The sequence below is a fragment of the Diaphorina citri genome, unplaced genomic scaffold (genome assembly GCF_000475195.1).
Source record: "Diaphorina citri unplaced genomic scaffold, Diaci psyllid genome assembly version 1.1 scaffold1307, whole genome shotgun sequence".
In the NCBI taxonomy this organism is placed as follows: Eukaryota; Metazoa; Arthropoda; class Insecta; order Hemiptera; family Psyllidae; genus Diaphorina; species Diaphorina citri.
In genome coordinates, this window is record NW_007378736.1 from 26,552 (window position 1) to 47,185 (window position 20,634).

At 37.1% G+C, this 20,634-nt stretch overlaps 3 protein-coding genes across 4 annotated transcripts in view; 2 read left to right on the forward strand and 1 right to left on the reverse strand.

Annotated features, from left to right (window-relative positions):
* Positions 1-1,079, forward strand: part of LOC108253152 (CLIP domain-containing serine protease 2-like) — a 21,219-nt gene extending 20,140 nt beyond the window's left edge. Inside the window, exons 4-5 of the mRNA XM_026828004.1 lie at positions 547-665; positions 979-1,079. Of these exons, the coding sequence (XP_026683805.1) occupies positions 547-665; positions 979-1,079 (220 nt within the window). The remainder of the gene's footprint in view (positions 1-546; positions 666-978) is intronic.
* A 6,449-nt stretch (positions 1,080-7,528) lies between these two features.
* LOC103515260 (spaetzle-processing enzyme-like) lies at positions 7,529-9,340 on the forward strand. Its single transcript, XM_026828005.1, has 3 exons — positions 7,529-7,583; positions 7,942-8,248; positions 9,130-9,340. Exons 1-3 carry the CDS (start codon positions 7,529-7,531, stop codon positions 9,338-9,340), a joined length of 573 nt encoding a protein of 190 aa, XP_026683806.1.
* Positions 9,341-9,609: 269 nt separating this feature from the next.
* Positions 9,610-20,577, reverse strand: LOC103515261 (aftiphilin). 2 transcript variants are annotated; one of them, XM_026828007.1, is made up of 9 exons: positions 20,384-20,577; positions 18,754-18,869; positions 17,171-18,327; positions 16,462-17,082; positions 15,475-15,581; positions 14,989-15,049; positions 14,268-14,399; positions 13,061-13,121; positions 9,610-11,380 (listed from the first exon to the last, which is right to left on the reverse strand). In XM_026828007.1, exons 1-9 carry the CDS (start codon positions 20,401-20,403, stop codon positions 11,163-11,165), a joined length of 2,493 nt encoding a protein of 830 aa, XP_026683808.1. In that variant the 5' UTR covers positions 20,404-20,577; the 3' UTR covers positions 9,610-11,162. The 2 variants fall into 2 exon arrangements, with proteins under 2 accessions (XP_026683808.1, XP_026683809.1); XM_026828008.1 differs by lacking the exon at positions 14,989-15,049 and adding an exon at positions 15,226-15,282 and having other exon boundaries at positions 15,471-15,581.
* Between the last annotated feature and the right edge of the window lie 57 nt (positions 20,578-20,634).

Here is a 20,634-nt window from a genome sequence, read left to right on the forward strand (position 1 = left end):
GCCGCGGGTTTGATTCTCGCCCGGGGCGGATTTTATCCTGAACAGATTATGTTCGTTCTCGGAACGGCTGTCTTTCTCCTATCCTGTATTCCTTCTCTCTTCGATTTCAGGACGATAAGACCTTAGCAGTTACAGTTTCCACCGGCAAGATTGATACAAAAGGGAGTTTTTGCATAGAAAATGAGCGTCCCAATGACTGGACTCTTTAACGTGATTTGACGAAAACTCGTTTCGACACATGCGCATAAATCAATAAGACCTTAGCAGTTACAGTTTCCACGCCTCCCGGCAAGATTAATACAAAAGCGAGTTTTTGCATAGAAAATTAGCGTCCCGATTACTGGACTCTTTAACGTGATTTGACGAAAACTCGTTTCGACACATGCGCATAAATCTGATAAAGTTGGACTCAGAAATCTGATAAAGTTAGAAAAAAGCACTAAAATCTAATCCTCTGTTACAGTATGTTCGTCAGGTTAGGTGAGCATAACACAAATACCAATCCAGATTGTCAAGTAAGCACTAAAATCTAATCCTCTGTTACAGTATGTTCGTCAGGTTAGGTGAGCATAACACAAATACCAATCCAGATTGTCAAGTACTAGGTGACAAGGTTGTATGTGCCCCACCAGTTCAGGATATCCTAGTAGACAAGGTCATCCAACATGAAGAATACACCAATGATGTCAGTTTCCACGCCTCCCGGCAAGATTAATACAAAAGCGAGTTTTTGCAAAGAAAATGAGCGTCCCGATTACTGGACTCTTTAACGTGATTTGACGAAAACTCGTTTCGACACATGCGCATAAATCTGATAAAGTTAGAAAAAAAAGCACTAAAATCCAATCCTCTGTTACAGTATGTTCGTCAGGTTAGGTGAGCATAACACAAATACCAATCCAGATTGTCAAGTACTAGGTGACAAGGTTGTATGTGCCCCACCAGTTCAGGATATCCTAGTAGACAAGGTCATCCAACATGAAGAATACACCAATGATGCCAATATGAGGAACGATGTCGCCCTCTTGAAACTGGAAAAAACTCCTGAGCTGAATCGTAAGTTCTCAATGGATCACTGAAGAGCAACGTGGCGCGTGGTTGGTATCCGAATGGGTGACCATCTGCCATCTGGGCACTCGTGTGCTGCTGACTTTTTCCGGTCCTACCCAGGCTGCGAAAAACCAACAGAACGCTAAACCCAAAAAGACCTTAGTATTTACTTGATGACGACGCCGACCTTCAATCTTTAGAGTCTAATAGAGAAATAAAGTAAAATTTTATTTATTTTATACACATTTTGATGAACTGACTTTTTCCGGTCCTATCCAAGTATCCAGGCTGGAAAAACCAACAGAACGCTAAACCCAATAAATACCTTAGTAGTTACTTGATGACGACGCCGACCTTCAATCTTTAGAGTCTAATAGAGAGTTTAGCAGTAGAAAATTAATTAATTCATTTTCCACAGAAGAATTTAGGCTTCACCCTTTAGGTATCATTTTACCAAATTAGATTCAACCAAGGAGATTTGCATTTTCAACTTCAACACCCAGACTGCCAAAGCATACTCCATGTTGACTAGTAGTTCTGTGAACTGTAGACCTCACTCAGCCTCTTTTGCCTAAGCTGAGACTTTAAACAGAACCTTCCTAGAAAGGTGCAATGGGGTTAAAACTACTCCGCATATGGAGGTTGATGGTTTGAGTCCAAGTCAAGTCATAAAATTCATTGAGGTGTATTACTTAATTGGGATATTATCACATAGAACATTTAACCGATTTTGAGTACCTATAAAATATAGGTAAATACATAAATATGGATTAATGTAATTCACGTGTAAATAAAAAAAATAGGTGGTTGTTATTCATATTCAGTTTCTAGATTGGTACCTATGCCCTATACCTAACTGGATAAGTACGTACGTCGTACCGACCTAATATTAAAACTAGCCATAGGCTGGCACGTGTCATATGCGTCACTTGTTAAACTCATTATTACATAGGTATTTATTATATTTTTATTTTTTTTTTTCTCCAAATAGAGGTAGGTCACTACAACTACCTATAGGCCACGTAAGCTTGAAGTTAAAGTTATTTTGAACTAAATTATATCGTTGAGAAAAAGATCTAAAGTACCCAATTCGAAAAACAGGTAAACATTGAAATTTCAATGACTGAAATTCGAAAATATCCGCTCAGGAGCAAAAGGGCTGGATGTATTAGAGCAGTTTTGTCTGAATAGGTATACTGTAGTGTTTTCTTTTCGCAATTTTTAGGTGGTTATGGTAGGGAATAGGGAAATGGGACAATGCCAGGCAATGTACCATTTCCCTATTCCAAACCATTACCAACATGAAAGTTGGGAAAGGAAAAAATGACTAATATAATTACTAGACTGTGTGTATGACACTTTTTCCCAATCGGGGCCAAATGTTCTCAAAGGTAAAATTTGACGAAGCGTTAAAAAATTTGAAGAAATGTGAATCATTTAAACTTAACCACTTCTTCCATGAAATTCACACAAAATAATAAATTTGGAGTGTTACCTATTAATCCCCCACAAAGAACCCTAGTCAATTATAAAATAAGGTAAGCCAATAAATTAACATAAATAGGTCTGTACAGGTAGGTCAGAAAAATAGAAAAGGGCTGAAAGTTGGCTTGCAAAATAAATATTGCCTCGTCAATTTTTTTAGGTTTATTCATAATCTCTCACTGAAAAATCTCAGATGATCAAATCCACTTTGTAAAACGCAGTCAGTTTTCTGCGTTATTATTGGGTATTCGCTGGTACTGTTATCTATCCCGAATATACCTACCTACCAACTGTTACACGTGTTGGACCTATCAGAAGTAATTTATCAGTAACCTGTGTAATAGGTAACACAGTCCATTGTAACCAAGTGTTTAATTGTGCTATTAATAAAATGGGCATAAAATTTGCTGAAAAGATGTAAGCGACAGAGCGAAATAAAACCAAATGAACTGGCAGGGTGATAACTGGAAGAAATTTAATACGTACAATAAGGTGAAATTTGTGACTGAAAAATCTCAGATGATCAAATCCAATTTGTAAAACGCAGTCAGTTTTCTGCGTTATTATTGGGTGTTCGCTGGTACTGTTATCTATCCCGAATATACATACCTACCTACCAACTGTTACACGTGTTGGACCTATCAGAAGTAATTTTTTATCAATAACCTGTGTAATAGGTAACACAGTCCATTGTAACCAAGTGTTTAATTGTGCTATTAATAAAATGGGCATAAAATTTGCTGAAAAGACGTAAGCGACAGAGCGAAATAAAACCAAATGAACTGGCAGGGTGATAACTGGAAGAAATTTAATACGTACAATAAGGTGAAATTTGTGATAATAATGACGTATTATTTAGAAGTATATTATTACCTATTATAAGAATAATTAACAAGACTGCGGACCGGTTCTACAGTAGGTACGTCCTAGGTACCTATCGACAGTATAAAATTTAAAATGAACTTTGCTTACGGATGTGTCAGATACGTACCTATCACAGTAAAGAGATAAGAAGAAAGGAAAATGTCTTCACTTGGCCGGGGAAACAAAAGGATCCTTAGGTGTTAATTACATATACTCACTTTCCGTGTTCGTGATATAGGCATAGTACCCATCTCACGGTAATGGAAGGATTGAGGTTCAAAGTAAAGGTTTAAAACCCTTTGGTATGTAAACGATGCAGACTTGCCTTCTCCGCGACTCCGCGCTACTAAAGTCATTTAAGTCGTGCAACTACGCTCCCAATTTGCAAGAGGAGACGTACAGAACCGCCAAAACCCCTTTTGAAAAACGATCCTGATTAGTATTATTACCTATTATAAGAATAATTAACAAGACTGCGGACCGGTTCTACAGTAGGTACGTCCTAGGTACCTATCGACAGTATAAAATTTAAAATGAACTTTGCTTACGAATGTGTCAGATAACTATACGTACCTATCACAGTAAAGAGATAAGAAGAAAGGAAAATGTCTTCACTTGACCAGAGAAACAAAAGGATTTTAGGTGTTAATTACATATACTCACTTTCTGTGTTCGTGATATAGGCATAGTACCCATCTCACGGTGTTGGAAGGATTGGGGTTTAAAGGTTTAAAATCCTTTGGTATGTAAACGATGCAGACTTGCCTTCTCCGCGACTCCGCGCTACTAAGTCGTTTAAGTCGTGCAACTACGCTCCCAATTTGCAAGAGGAGACGTACAGAACCGCCAAAACCCCTTTTGAAAAACGATCCTGAAAATGATTTCTATATAGTGTATGTGAGTTATGTAAGTACCTTTGTGAAAATAATTGGCATAATAAAGTAGCCAAATTCGGACGATATAAGCCCAAACTTCAAGCTAATATTTTTCCTTCTTTGTGGGTAGTTCTTAGCTTCTTAGTAAAGATAAACTAGATTTCATTTGGAAATACGAATTTAGGTAATACAATATGCCATATTGAAGATTACATTCCAATAGTGAGGCCAAAAAAGGGGGCTGCACACCAATAAAGGGGGGACCCAACTACCTAGTGTCACCCTTTTTCCTATATAACATGTTTCTGGACATGTTAGGTAGGAAAAAGGGTGATTTGTCTGCAACTAGTAAACTTCGCATGAAGGTGTTGTCCACAAGGGCAATTAATTAAATGAGGCAATCAAATTATCGCTTTCCAATGAGAGCAATAAAAAATATTGCCCATTACAACAAGTAATAAAAGTAAAATGTCACAGGTATAGGAATTCCGAATGTCACATAAAAACAGGATACTTTGACAATCATATGGTACAAGGCTACAAGGTGGTTATAAGATTTTGCAGCAGAGATCCTTCAGAGAAAGAAGCACAGAATTCGAAACTATGTCATAGGTATAGGAATTCCGAATGTCACATAAAAACAGGATACTTTATTACTTTGACAATCATATGGTACAAGGCTACAAGGTGGTTATAAGATTTTGCAGCAGAGATCCTTCAGAGAAAGAAGCACAGAATTCGAACGAGGCAATCAAATTATCGCTTTCTAATGAGAGCAATAAAAAATATTGCCCATTACAACAAGTAATAAAAGTAAAATGTACCTATGTCACAGGTATAGGAATTCCGAATGTCACATAAAAACAGGATACCTACTTTGACAATCATATGGTACAAGGCTACAAGGTGGTTATAAGATTTTGCAGCAGAGATCCTTCAGAGAAAGAAGCACAGAATTCGAAAATGATGATACAAACATAGCTATAAATTAACAAGAAATCTCATATTTAATTTAAAGACATTTAAAACAAAGTACCTAATGGAAATAAATAGGCAATTATAAAATCAATGTTTTACAATGTACAAACAGTATATCAAGTCCCAATACTGAAAATGTAGAGTCGAGTTTAGAGTAGGTAATTTTTCTCAAAATTTCAATCAGGAAAAAGGAAAAAAAAAAAGCCGGGGGAGCAGGAAAAATAATTGACCGTAGTAAACATAACATAAATAAGCGAAAAAAGTATGATACATGAAGGTATTGCCGGGGGAGCAGGAAAAATAATTGACCGTAGTAAACATAACATAAATAAGCGAAAAAAGTATGATACATGAAGGTATTGTCGAGGTAAGGAATTTTATCAACAATATTCGAGAATTTGACCTCAATAATAAATAAGTATAAAAAAATAAATTGACCTCAATAATAGTACCTACCTAGTACCTAGCTGACTGCTGGGCTAAAGGGACTTTTTACTTCACATTTACTTTTCACAGATCCCGAAAAGCACAGAAACTGGAGACTGTTACCAGCCAAGGACAAATGTGGTCTAGCAGGACAACAGAGAATCATAGGAGGTTACATCGTACAACTTGGTGCTTTTCCCTGGATAGCGCGAATTGGGTTTGATATGGGTGGTAAGTGGATTTAATCTATATTTTGCCCTTGAAGGTATTTAAATTTAAAATAGTTCGTCACAAATGTTAGGAGAGTTAACCAACAGGTCAAAAGTAGATGGGAATACTGCATAATTTTTCTACATGTAAATATTTTGTAGTCAATTGTCTACAATCTGCATACACTGGTAATTTTTGATAACAGTTGACTCGATTTTAAAGGAAAAAGTCCAGTTATATGTACCTAGTGTACTTATTTTGCCCTTTTGTCTGGTCTTTTGGGGAACCGAATCGGAGAAAATTGAGAAGCCCCTTTGGCCTTTGACTCTACCAAAGCATCTTTGGTAAAACCCATAGAAGAGAAATTACGTCGGTAAATTTTCATAAGTGTTGCTGCTTTTTCTCAGTTTTGCACCTGACTTAAAGTCCTAGACTAGACTAGAGTACCCCTAACTGTGGAATAAATAGAAACGAGCTAATAGTTTTTTCTTTTTATTATTATCTATTTATATCTTCTTCTTCTTCTTTTACTATCCCACATTTCTTGAAATATTCCAGAGGGTCGCGGACGCCTCAGTTACAACTGTGGAGGCAGCTTGGTGGTAACCAAAATGTAAATTTCAACTAAATCTTAAAGCTTTAGAGCAAAGATGAACTAATCAGAACTTAGCACTTAAGACTTAGTAATAAATCTCATTTTCTCATAAGATAATCCTTTGGATTATCTTAAAATTGTAGATCCTAATATTAGTGCCCCATTTTATTTCTAATGATGTAGGTACAGTACGTACACAAGATAATCCTTTGGATTCTCTTAAAATTGTAGATCCTAATATTAGTGCCCCATTGTATTTCTAATGATGTAGGTACAGTACGTACACTATAACTGGACTTTCTTTCTCTTTACAAATCGAGTCAAGAAAAATCCCATGTAATAAGATGAACTAATCAGAACTTAGCTTACTTAGCACTTAAGACTTAGTAATAAATCCCATTTTCTCATAAGATAATCCTTTGGATTATCTTAAAATTGTAGATCCTAAATTAGGTACAGTACGTACACTATAACTGGACTTTCTTTCTCTTTACAAATCGAGTCAAGAAAAATCCCATGTAATACGAAGAAATTCAACAAAGACACACTAGAAACTAAGCCTAAACGTCGCGTTAAATAAAATAGAAAAGCGTTTCTTTAGACGTTCGAAGTACGAAATGTCAGCCTTGTTCGCTTGGAGGGTAGCGCCAACACGTCTGCCTTGTAAGAACTTGGTCGCGGGTTCGATTCCGTAGTGGATTTTATCCTAAATAGATAAGGTTTTCGTAAGCTTGACTTTCTCCTATCCTGTCTTCCTGCTCTTTTCGCTTTCGGGGCGATAAGACCTTTACAGTTAATCCTAATAATTCTGTTAAAGATAGTTCCCTCGATCAAACCTCTTAACAAAAAGTACGAAATTGTGGCATAGTTTTATACCAGTATAGCTCAACTTCGTTCCAAAATAGTTCATGTTGTGTCGTTCGGCAGCTCCTTGACTTTCCCCTATCCTGTCTTCCTGCTCTCTTCGCTTTCGGGGCGATAGAATTATTGTTCTCTTTGTGTTGTAGCTTACGTTCAGCCCATTTGTTTGCCCTATGGACCGGGAATGACACGAACCCATGATAAAGATGACACGATTGTGGCTGGATGGGGACTAACAGGTATGTGATTAATAAGATCATTTTCCCACTCTATATTTTATGATCTCCAAAACCAAATGAAAGTGCGAATTTCGTTGTTATTGTTCCACGTTATTCCATTGTGGCTGGATGGGGACTAACAGGTATGTAGTTAATAAGATCATTTTCCCACTCTATATTTTATGATCTCCAAAACCAAATGAAAGTGCGAATTTCGTTGTTATTGTTCCACGTTATTCCTCTATAAGATATAAAAGGGCTACCCTTTTTAAATCGACGGGGGCTACCATTTTGCACAAGTTCTCTAGTAGCGCGGTCAAACTTTCTTGACTTGGCGGGGCGGAGCGCTACCGCGCTCCTTAATTTCCCATTTCCACAGAGGATGGAGTTCCATCTAGAGACCTCCTGGCCGTCAATCAGAAAGTATTCAATGCGGACCGCTGCAAATTAGCTTACGCCGACAACGGTATCTCCATCGACTACAATAGCGGCCAAATGTGTGTCGGTGGCAATGTTGGCAAGGATTCCTGTAATGGCGATTCTGGTGGGCCGCTAACATGGATGGGATCATTTGATTCAGCAATATCAGCGCGGACCTACCTAATTGGTCTGGTGTCTCTTGGACCAGCCAGCTGTGGTGTCTATGAGATCCCTGGGGTCTACTCTCGTACTTCGTACTTCCTTAGGTGGATACTCGATCATCTTGACGAGTAATTCATAGAAACATTTGTATATTTCTGCCAGATTAAAAATATGTACCTAAATGGACTTGATGAAAATAATAATAAACATCACATTCCTTCCTATTATAATACTGGAAAGACTCTTTATTTGTGCAATAATTTGTGCAAAAGTCATCTTGCAAAAGCCTACGAGTGAGGCGAAACTGTGTTACCTATTAATCCCCCACAAAGAACCCTAGTCAATTATAAAATAAGGTAAGCCAATAAATTAACATAAATAGGTCTGTACAGGTAGGTCAGAAAAATAGAAAAGGGCTGAAAGTTGGCTTGCAAAATAAATATTGCCTCGTCAATTTTTTTAGGTTTATTCATAATCTCTCATAGAAAAATCTCAGATGATCAAATCCACTTTGTAAAGCGCAGTCAGTTTTCTGTGTTATTATTGGGTATTCGTCAGCTCCCATGGCGTAGTGGTCACTGCGCTCGCCTTGCACGCGGGAGACCCGGGTTCGATTCCCGGCGGGGTCAAGAAATTTGTATCATGCAAATGATTGATTCCGTGACTGGCCGTTACGGGGCCCACTCAGCCTCGTGAGGAAAATGAGTAGCTATGTAATATAAATGCGCATAGCGACCGGTGCCAGCATGGTAGGTAAACATTGGATTTTAGGATTATTGAGATATTGGAAAAATCCTACAATGCTGCAGTGAGCACCAAAGTTGTGACATAATAACACAAAAAAACTGCATTTACATTATATTTTATATTGATCCCAAGGGTAAGAAAAACCTAGTGCCTTGATAATAGTAAAGATAAAGTGACGGCTGGATTAAAAAGTAACCAATAACCAACAATTAAATCGGTCTATCTTTTCCCCCCGTAGATCCTCAGTTCGCCTGGGCGAACACGATGCTAACTCGGACCCGGATTGTTCACCGGACCACAGGCAATGTGCCCCACCAGTGCAGGATATCAGGGTGGTCAAAGTGATATCCCATGAACACTTCTCAGGAGAGCCCAACATGAGAAACGACATCGCTCTGTTGAGACTGGAGAGACCACCTAGACTCAATGGTGCCCCTAAGGTTTGTTAGGGGGCAGTGCAATAGTCCTAAACAAAAATGGACGCGGCACACACGGGATCCAGAAGAGACCGCCTTAACATGATAATAATCGGGTTGAGCGGAAGAGAATGTCTTGGGCATTAATCTATCGCCATCAGGCCGCCAATGCCATCAACCCGGGCGTTTCTTTGAGATAAACTAGATTTGATTTGGAAATACGAATTTAGGTAATTCAATATGCCATGTTGAAGATTACATTCCAATAGTGAGGCCAAAAAAGGGGGCTGCGCACCAATAAAGGGGGGACCGAACTACCTAGTGTCACCCTTTCTCCTATATAACATGTTTCTGGACATGTTGGGTAGGAAAAAGGGTGATTTGTCTGCAACTAGTAAACTTCGCATGAAGGTGTTGTCCACAAGGGTAATTAATTAAATGAGGCAATCAAATTATCGCTTTCCAATGAGAGCAATAAAAAATATTGCCCATTACAACAAGTAATAAAAGTAAAATGTAACTATGTCATAGGTATAGGAATTCCGAATGTCACATAAAAACAGGATACTTTATTACTTTGACAATCATATGGTACAAGGCTACAAGGTGGTTATAAGATTTTGCAGCAGAGATCCTTCAGAGAAAGAAGCACAGAATTCGAAAATGATGATACAAACATAGCTATAAATTAACAAGAAATCTCATATTTAATTTAAAGACATTTAAAACAAAGTACCTAATGGAAATAAATAGGCAATTATAAAATCAATGTTTTACAATGTACAAACAGTATATCAAGTCCCAATACTGAAAATGTAGAGTCGAGTTTAGAGTAGGTAATTTTTCTCAAAATTTCAATCAGGAAAAAGGAAAAAAAAAAAGCCGGGGGAGCAGGAAAAATAATTGACCGTAGTAAACATAACATAAATAAGCGAAAAAAGTATGATACATGAAGGTATTTAAATTTAAAATAGTTCGTCACAAATGTTAGGAGAGTTAACCAACAGGTCAAAAGTAGATGGGAATACTGCATAATTTTTCTACATGTAAATATTTTGTAGTCAATTGTCTACAATCTGCATACACTGGTAATTTTTGATAACAGTTGACTCGATTTTAAAGGAAAAAGTCCAGTTATATGTACCGTGGTAACCAAAATGTAAATTTCAACTAAATCTTAAAGCTTTAGAGCAAAGATGAACTAATCAGAACTTAGCACTTAAGACTTAGTAATAAATCTCATTTTCTCATAAGATAATCCTTTGGATTATCTTAAAATTGTAGATCCTAATATTAGTGCCCCATTTTATTTCTAATGATGTAGGTACAGTACGTACACTATAACTGGACTTTCTTTCTCTTTACAAATCGAGTCAAGAAAAATCCCATGTAATACGAAGAAATTCAACAAAGACACACTAGAAACTAAGCCTAAACGTCGCGTTAAATAAAATAGAAAATAATACAGAAATGTACGAAGACGAAAAAAACTTAAAATAAATAATAATGTAAATCGGACGGAAAAATTAATGAAAGAACAAAGTAATGCAACTAATAAACAAATGAAAATAATGAATGCCAAAAGGATAAAGCAATCTCAACTCAGTGTGGTTAGTTATACCATTTGGTGTGGAAAGTTTGGGTGCGTTTGGCTCAATAAAGGAAACGTACAAAAATCCGAGGGTGAAGTATTCCAATCACGTCTGAAAGTCTAAACTAAACATACCTATCTTCCCAAAAGCGGATTCAGATTGTGGTACTGGCTATGATAGGCGTTTAAATCCACCTGGAATCTAGAACTCTAGACCTTCTCTTCGTTCTTGTTCCCTTGCGAATCCCAAGCTGAACATCGTTCTTATTTGCTCGGATAAACCACATGTGAGGCCAGCATGAATCCTACATTGGGCAAGGAATCTACAAACTTCTCCACATTGATGATCAACTCTTGAGACGAAGCTGTCGGTTTGGCCGGGATAGTCGTCCGAGGTTGCACTACCTCAGGAGACAAGGGCGAAGTGAAGGTTGGGCCAGAAAGTTCTTCTTCCAGAGTTTGACGTGAAGATTTCGAAGGTCCTGGAAGATGAGGATGAGATCACAGGATAGATTAGGATCTGGATTTTCGAGGAAATACAGGCGAGAAAGTGTTCAAACTCAAATATTACGTATACGTAGGGTGCTATACGTATCTGCCCAAGTACGACATTAGTATGTATGTATTAGTAGATTAGTACTCATTAAACTCAATGTATTGATTTCTAGGTATACCTATTCTTACGAGGCAGAAGATAGGATGTCATGCGAAAGAAATCAAACTAGAAATCTTTGGACAAATGTGTCATGCACATGAAGAAAAGTTGGTCATGCAACACTACACGCATTTCTCAATCGTTCACTCAATGTATTGATTTCTAGGTATACCTATTCTTACAAGGCAGAAGAGAGGATGTCATGCGAATGAAATTAAACTAGAAATCTTTGGACAAATGTGTCATGCACATGAAGAAAAGTTGGTCATGCAACGCTACACGCATTTCTCAATCGTTCATACCAAGGTCTTTAATAAAATAGCACTAGTCAATATTATAGTCAGGCACTCAGCACTACATTATTTCCAAGCCTTTGTGAGCTTAATCTCATACACAAAAAGCCCACTCTGAAACTTAGGTGTAGGGGCAAAGAGCCCGAAAAGATGGGTTAAGATACCTACGAAGCCTTTGTGAACAGTTTTGAAAATAAATTTACATAGGTACTTAACATATTTAGAAGCATAAAGTGGATTTTTCCAGATCTTTAAGAGAGAAAAAAAGCTGGCAAAAGTACCCTCAAAGCTGACAAAAAAAAAAAAAAAAACGAGTGATCAGGCGTAGATAGATTGTCAAACAGGGATACCACATCAAGATGTAGGAGATAGGAGGGACAGCCTGCACCAGACAGAAGACGGGAAAATACTATTGACTAACCACCACCAAGTGTTAGTGAAAACCATGTGATGCTTTTAGACGAAAACTATCAACTTCTCACGTAAGTGGTTAAAGTAACCTAACATATAAAAAAACCTGCCAACTTCATTACTTTTCTTCCTATTTCTACAGTGCATTATCTTTTATTATGTTAATAAAAAAATATTGATTCCAGCAAAATCCTTTTATGTTTCCTACTTATTTACATAAATTAAAAAATGTACTAGTCTATGACAGTTTATGACAAGTTTGGGAGAATGACCTAATGGCCAAGTTTCCGACATTTGAAAACAATAATTTTATTTCTTGAGGCCATTTCCAAAAACGCTATACTAGCAGTTTTCCTGTTTTACCTAGGGAAAAGGAATTTTGAACAGCTTATACTCACCTTTTCTTGAGTCTCAAATTGCAATCTATTTGGTGAAAAGAGAAAATGATTGTAAAACGAAAAAAACACACACAACCATTTCAAACGGAGCAGGGTTCCCCAATCTTTTATCTTACCGAAGAGATGTAGTTTACCTTTAATATTGTAGAATTCAAAATGAGACTGATAGACGATCTGGGTTTATTTCTTCGTAAGGAAGCATGAAAGCTCTGTTTCTAATCGAGTGAAAAAAAAGGGGAATTTGCTCTAGTATATTAGAGTTATCTTAGTATGTGCGACATAAAACCCAAAATTTTACTAAGTACACTTCTTTCGTTTTTCTTTTTTTACTTTTTTTCCCAAAGAAAATATTATTAGTAGAGACGTAGGGACAGGGCGATAAAAGGATTTGAAAAATCTACTTACCTTCAAGAGGATTGGTAAGTCCACTTCCATTCCAATCAAAATGAGCGTCAGGTATGTGGTCCTGAAAATATAGGAGTACATACAAAGTAATAGAATAATCAAAGTAATTTGTGTGAAAGTTAAAGCAGAGCCTTTTCACAACTTTTGTGGATATCCCAGTGCCTCTTTTGCAACCAATTTCCATAAATTAACTTTTTTTAACACTGGTAATGCCACCATTGGTCGCTACTCGATTGAAGTAGCAACTCAATAGATCAGTTGCGCTTACTTGGGTGATGTTTCAAAGTCATAGAGCAGGAAAAATGAGGACCAACGGAATTTTCCTTTTTCTATAATAATAGTGCTTATTTATACTGCTCGTATAGGACTGTAAAGTCCCTTTACTCCAGCAATAGGCTACTACTATTATTGTGGTCAAATTCTCAAATTATATTGAGGATAAAATTCCGTACCCCGGCTGGGATTGAACCCACGCTCTCCTGTTTACCAGGCGAGCGCCTTGACCACTACACCACCGAGGTAGGTACAATTGGTACATATATAGGAGTATAGGAGTACATACAAAGCAATGGAATAATCAAAAATCAAATCCTGAATTTATTTGTGTGAAAGTTAAAGCAGAGCCTTTTCACAACTTTTGTGGATATCCCAGTGCCTCTTTTGCAATCAATTTCCATAAATCAACTTTTTTTAACACTGGTAATGTCACCACTGGTCGCTACTCGATTAAAGTAGCAACTCAATTGTCCTCACGAGGCTGAGATAACCCTGAGCTCCAAGCACAGAGCCGAAAATTTAACACTGGTAATGCCACCACTGGTCGCTACTCGATTAAAGTAGCAACTCAATTGTCCTCACGAGGCTGAGATAACCCTGAGCTCCAAGCACAGAGCCGAAAAAACTTCGACCCCGCCGGAAATCGAACCCTCGGCCACGGAGGTTGCCTAACAAAGTAAGGCGTGAATGCACTTACTTGTAGCGGTGAACTGAGCTCTCCTGTGTGAGGGTCACACTTCAAAGCCCCAGGTTTGGAGGGTTCTAGTGGACTGTAGCCAAGGTACCGGAAATCGAACCCTCGGCCACGGAGGTTTCCTAACAAAGTAATATTTGAATACACACTCACTTGTAGCGGTGAACTGAGCTCTCCTGTGTGAGGGTCACACTTCAAAGCCCCAGGTTTGGAGGGTTCTAGTGGACTGTAGCCCACTTGTAGCGGTGAACTGAGCTCTCCTGTGTGAGGGTCACACTTCAAAGCCCCAGGTTTGGAGGGTTCTAGTGGACTGTAGCCAAGGTTGGCTGCGAACCGAGGCACATTCTCTTTCCATCGAGGTCCGAAAATCTGAAACAGCCCAAGAAGATCCGATTATTATTATTTTTTTTGTAGGTACCTACTGTATAGATTCATATAAGCTTAAACCGACTTTTTTTTATAACTGCTAATAATTTTAAAGGCATGGGGTTTTACCATCCATCTGGTCACAAGCTACCCACCTCCTCACATCAACTTCACCTAGCCTGAGTGGGGCTGAGAAAAAGCCATCAGCACGCCATTGTCAGAATTTTTTTTTGTAGGTACCTACCTACTGTGTAGATTCATATAAGCTTAAACAGACTTTTTTTTATAACTGCTAATAATTTTAAAGGCATGGGGTTTTACCATCCATCTGGTCACAAGCTACCCACCTCTTCACATCAACTTCACCTAGCCTGAGTGGGGCTGAGAAAAAGCCATCAGCACGCAATTGTCAGACGATCAACCATCCGGATACAAAGGTTGCTCAAGTTCAGTGATCCATTGGGGACCTGAGGATTCATAATATCATAATACCTACCTATAAAATTGCATTAAAAAAAAAAAACACACACACACACACTTCAAGTTCAAAACAAACACTTACTTAACACTTCAAGATGTGTACAAAACTTACAATATTGCGTGTGTCTATGTTGAGAGATGTCAACAAGGCTTTGTTGGATTCAGAATTTGACCATTGGCATTGTCAGACGATCAACCATCCGGATACAAAGGTTGCTCAAGTTCAGTGATCCATTAGGGACTGGAGGATTCATAATACCCACCTATAAAATTGCATTAAAAAAAAAAAAAACACTTCAAGTTCAAAACAAACACTTACTTAACACTTCAAGATGTCGACAAAACTTACAATATTGCGTGTGTCTATGTTGAGAGATGTCAACAAGGCTTTGTTGGATTCAGAATTTGACCATTGGTACGAGAGCGCAGGAGTATTCTCAATATCATGTAGTCGGCGCCAAGCTTCGTCTTGCGACAGAATGTGGTCCAGTGTGCTGATTGACACTTCGGGAAGTTGCTGCAATCAAAGGTATAGGGGCAAAGGCCTAAGATGTTAGTAACCTCTTAAAAAATATTAATAATAAAAATAATCAACGACCATTGGTACGAGAGCGCAGGAGTATTCTCAATATCATGTAGTCGGCGCCAAGCTTCGTCTTGCGACAGAATGTGGTCCAGTGTGCTGATTGACACTTCGGGAAGTTGCTGCAATCAAAGGTATAGGGGCAAAGGCCTAAGATGTTAGTAACCTCTTAAAAAATATTAATAATAAAAATAATCAAAGGAATACTTCAAGAGATGCTATGTAGTTAATAGTGGTTCAGTGAACTCTAGAAAAAAGACCCGTACACCCCATATAGAACCAAACAATTTCATGATCTAATGAGAGAGTGTCATTTCATGAAATTAGGAAGAACGAAACGGTTCAAAATTTAAGGTAAAAAAAAAGTCTAAATGAAAAATCGCGGAGTTAAAACTCGATCAAATGCCGGCCACTCAAGCTCAGTGACACACCTAGGTTTGTTAGGCGGTCGAAACGTGTCTCTCATTCCATCTGAGCTTTTTTTGCCAAACACGTTCCAATGGTCTAAGCGCGAGTGGCAGCATACTACTTAATTTATATCTACAGCCTTAAGTATGATACTTACCCCTGTTGGCTTTTCAAACAAGTTTTCCATATCCAAAGTATAATAATCAAAGGAATACTTCAAGAGATGCTCTGTAGGTCTGTAGTTAATAGTGGTTCAGTGAGCTCTAGAAAAAGTACCCGTATAAGTACCCCATATAGAACCAAACAATTTCAAGATCTAATGAGAGAAATTAGGAAGAACGTGAAATTAGGAAGAACGAAACGGTTCAAAATTTAAGGTAAAAAAAAAGTCTAAATGAAAAATCACGGAGTTAAAACTCGATCAAATGCCAGCCACTCAAGCTCAGATAGTGTGACACACCTAGGTTTGTTAGACCGTCGAAAGGTGTCTCTCATTCCATCTGAGCTTTTTCCGCCACACACGTTCCAATGGTCTAAGCGCGAGTTGCAGCATACTACTTAATTTATATCTACAGCCTTAAGCATGATACTTACCCCTGTTGGCTTTTCAAACAAGTTTTCCATATCCAAAGTATTAATATCAAACAGCTTAGGAGTGGGCGCTTGAGTGACAAAATTTTCACTTGAGAAATCTCCAAAATCATCATCATCCTCATCATCCAAATTTGTTTTAGTAGGAGGAAGTTCTGATACAGTTTGGCTATCTGATGTTGATTTAGAAGGAATGATATGTGGTACAGGTAAGCTATTAGGGTTTGGTACAGGCTGGTTGCTAAATTCTACAACACTACTGAAGTCTCCAAACTCATCCTCATCATCTTCATCAATATTCTCACTAATATCAGGTGCATTCTTGATTGATTGATTTTCAACAGCGTTGGCAATGCCTTCAGCTGAAATACTGGTGTCATTGGTATCTAATTCCTTATTAAAACTTGCAGAGGGTACAGTGACGTGCTCAAAAGGTACATTGGTTGCACTTTCAAAATGACCGAAATCCGTTTCAAAACTATCTTCTTTGTTTTCGAAATGTATTTCGTCAACATCTAGAGGTGGAGGCAAAATTTCCTCATTTGCTGAATTACTGACGGAATCTTGTGTAATCACTATTTCATTGCTATCACAGATGTTTTGTTCACTGAATTCAAGCTCAATGTCTGTTTGCTAAATTACTGACGGAATCTTGTGTAATCACTATTTCATTGCTATCACAGATGTTTTGTTCACTGAATTCAAGCTCAATGTCTTTGGTGCTGATTCCATCTTCTTGTAAGCTACACGCTTCTCGTTTGACTACAGCACTGAGAGTATCATTGGGTTTTTCAGTATTTTTATCTAATTCATTTGAAACATTCTGTTCTGAAACTTCAGAGCATTTGAAATCTCCAAAGTCCTCTGTAGTTTCATTTGACTTCAAATTGTTGAAATTTTCAAAACTTCCAAATTCATCATCAAGATCATCATCAAAACTCTTGGACAATTCTATCTTAGGTCCAAACTCTGGACTAGTGGGAGGCGTGTCTGGGGACAGTTCAGCCTCAAACCCAACAGAAGGGACTTCGAATGAGCGAAATTTTGACTCGAAATTGGTGAATTCGTTTTCAATGTTCTTCTCGTTTTCAAGAAACTTTTTGATTTCACTGCTAATACCCCTCTTGGGTTTCTGTTGAGTATCACACATGTCAGTTGATGAGTCAGTTTTTAACATGGAATTATTGTCTGTCACATCATCTATAGTATTATCTTCTTTTATAAATTGTTCAAAATTTGGGTTAAAATCACAGACTTGGTCTGTAGGGAAATGAATATCAGTCTGTTTTATAGGAGTTAAATTTGAGTTGGGAACATCACATATAGCAGGTGTATCACATGTTGTTTCTATATGTAGACTTGAAACAGAGTTACTCTGTTCCTCTTCTTCAAGAGAAGTGTTATCATTATCTTCTAGATTATTTTTACATGGAACAATACCATATGTGCAAGGCTCATTCATTTCTACTTTTATATCATTGCTCTGATTACTATGTTCATTCATATTTATAGTACAGTCTTCACTTAAAGTTGTAATATCACCATTTGTAGAATTAGAAATGGATCGTTCATCTAAGTTTCCTGAAGGTTTTGTACAATGATCTACATGATTTGTACTACTGGATAATACCTTTGATGGAATACTTTCATCTAAAAAAATATTAGTTTTTGTAACATTTGGTATTTGTTCTGGTTCTGTATGTACAGGATGAACAATTTGCATTTCATTGTTGGGGTTGTGTTTGTTCATGGTAACATCATTGCACATTGTGGACTGACTAGTAGGTGGTGGAGTGAATTCATTTGATATGTGTTCAATTATTCCATTGTACAAGTCAGGGGCCTTCTTTTTGGGGGAATCATATGCTTCTGGAATGAAAACAAGAATAGTTTGGTAATTTACACAGTAACAATATTACCTATGGCTATCATGATAGGTATTTAAGTATGTGTAGGTATAGGCACTTAAGCATCCCTCCCACTGATGCATTTGTGTTTTTATTTGAAACTTTGTTTTTCTCTTTCCAAATAGGTAGCTAGGTACTGAATTGAAAATTTTACATTTATCATAAAAATGTAAGTAGGTACTTATTAGAAGTTGCTATCATCATATTATATTCCCTAGGTAGGCACTTAAGCATCCCTCCCACTGATGCATTCGTGTTTTTATTTGAAACTTTGTTTTTCTCTATCCAAATAGGTAGCTAGGTACTGAATTGAAAATTTTACATTTATCATAAAAATGTAAGTAGGTACTTATTAGAAGTTGTTCATTTAATTTTCACAAGAGATTACCATAAGCTGTAGAGAAATCTCCAAAGTCATCATCACTCTCTACTGATTCACTGTGACACAAGGGAGGGGGTGAATTTGATACAAATGGAGGGAGATCATTTGACATGTTGTGAATCCTGTAAAAAAATAAAGATACTTATTATAAAATCAATTATCAAGTTACAAATGTCAGAATTTTTGACCATTAGTAATCAATTATTAAAAACTTCAAGGAGATTAGATGATGTTGTAAGTTGTAATCCATTTGCCAATGCAATTACTTCCATTGACCTCACCTAGTTTGGGATGGGAAAAACCAGGTTCACATGGAATATCTTTGGATGAACCTACACTCATTCATCCAAGGTTAATGAGTACCGACAGTTACCTATCTCTTTTAGAAATATTGATATGGTAGATACCTACGTAGCTACAAATAAAACTTTAAAAAAAGAAGGAAATCCCCCAGCATACATTAGAGGAGGTAAACAATTTATCAGTAAATATACCAGATATGATTACCAAGAAACATTAATGAACACAATATGACACTTTCCTATTTTAGTTCGGAAAGAATGAACCTGTTTATTGATTCTGTTCTTCACAGAATGTGCCTCAGATCTTCTTGAAACCAATGATCAGGAATGTAACATGAGACTTTGTCCAGTACCTAATGTTAGGTAATTAAGCAGAAGTCAGGTCTGTGAAAAGAAAAGCTCCTTTTTGTATTTAACCTAAGCCTATAATAACACTAATCACTGCTCTAATTGTGAAAACTCCTTCTTGCGTTTAACCTAACCCTATAATAACACTGCTTGCTGCTCATTTGTGCCAGTTCCTTTGGTAGCAATATTCCACGGACGTGATTTCTGCACAAGTACCGACAGTTACCTATCTCTTTTAGAAATATTGATATGGTAGATACCTACATAGCTACAAATAAAACTTAAAAAAAAGAAGGAAATCCCCCAGCATACATTAGAGGAGGTAAACAATTTATCAGTAAACATACCAGATATGATTACCAAGAAACATTAATGAACACATTAAGACACTTTCCTATTTTAGTTAGGAAAGAATGAACCTGTTCATTGATTCTGTTCTTCACAGAATGTGCCTCAGATCTTCTTGAAACCAATGATCAGGAATGTAACATGAGACTTTGTCCAGTACCTAATGTAGATGATGTTACATTAGCAATTTTATTACTTCCTAAATAACAGCTTATACCACACTCATACTAACAGTACACAAACATATTGGGGGGACCAGTACCTGCCAAAACACAATGGCTGTTTCAATTTTCATGAAATGATAGGAACATACAGCTCTTGAATTATGATGTCATCAAATCTAAAGGAATGAAAACCTACATTGAGTTGGCCATAGATAGCAAGTCAAAAAATTTTATTACTTCCTAAATAACAGCTTATACCACACTCATACTAACAGTACACAAACATATTGAAGGGACCAGTACCTGCCAAAACACAATGGCTGTTTCAATTTTCATGAAATTATAGGAACATACAGCTCTTGAATTATGATGTCATCAAATCTAAAGGAATGAAAACCTACATTGAGTTGGCCATAGATAGCAAGTCAAAAGATCCACACCTAGGTATGGTCGTCAAGGCTGAAGGTATCTTACCTGCTGTTTGAAGCATACATCCCAAGGATACAGAACCAGAATTGTTAGTCACCAAGAAAGAACTGTACAAATGGTCAAGATAATATGAAAATGTTTATTAATGACATTTATTGATTACATTAGTGAGCATTTTATATTTTAATTAAATGTTTAAAGTTAAATTTGGAATTTCTCTTTTAAATTTTTACTTTTTCGTTGTTTACCTTTACGAGATCAGCTGACACATTTTACTGATAAAATGGAAAATGATA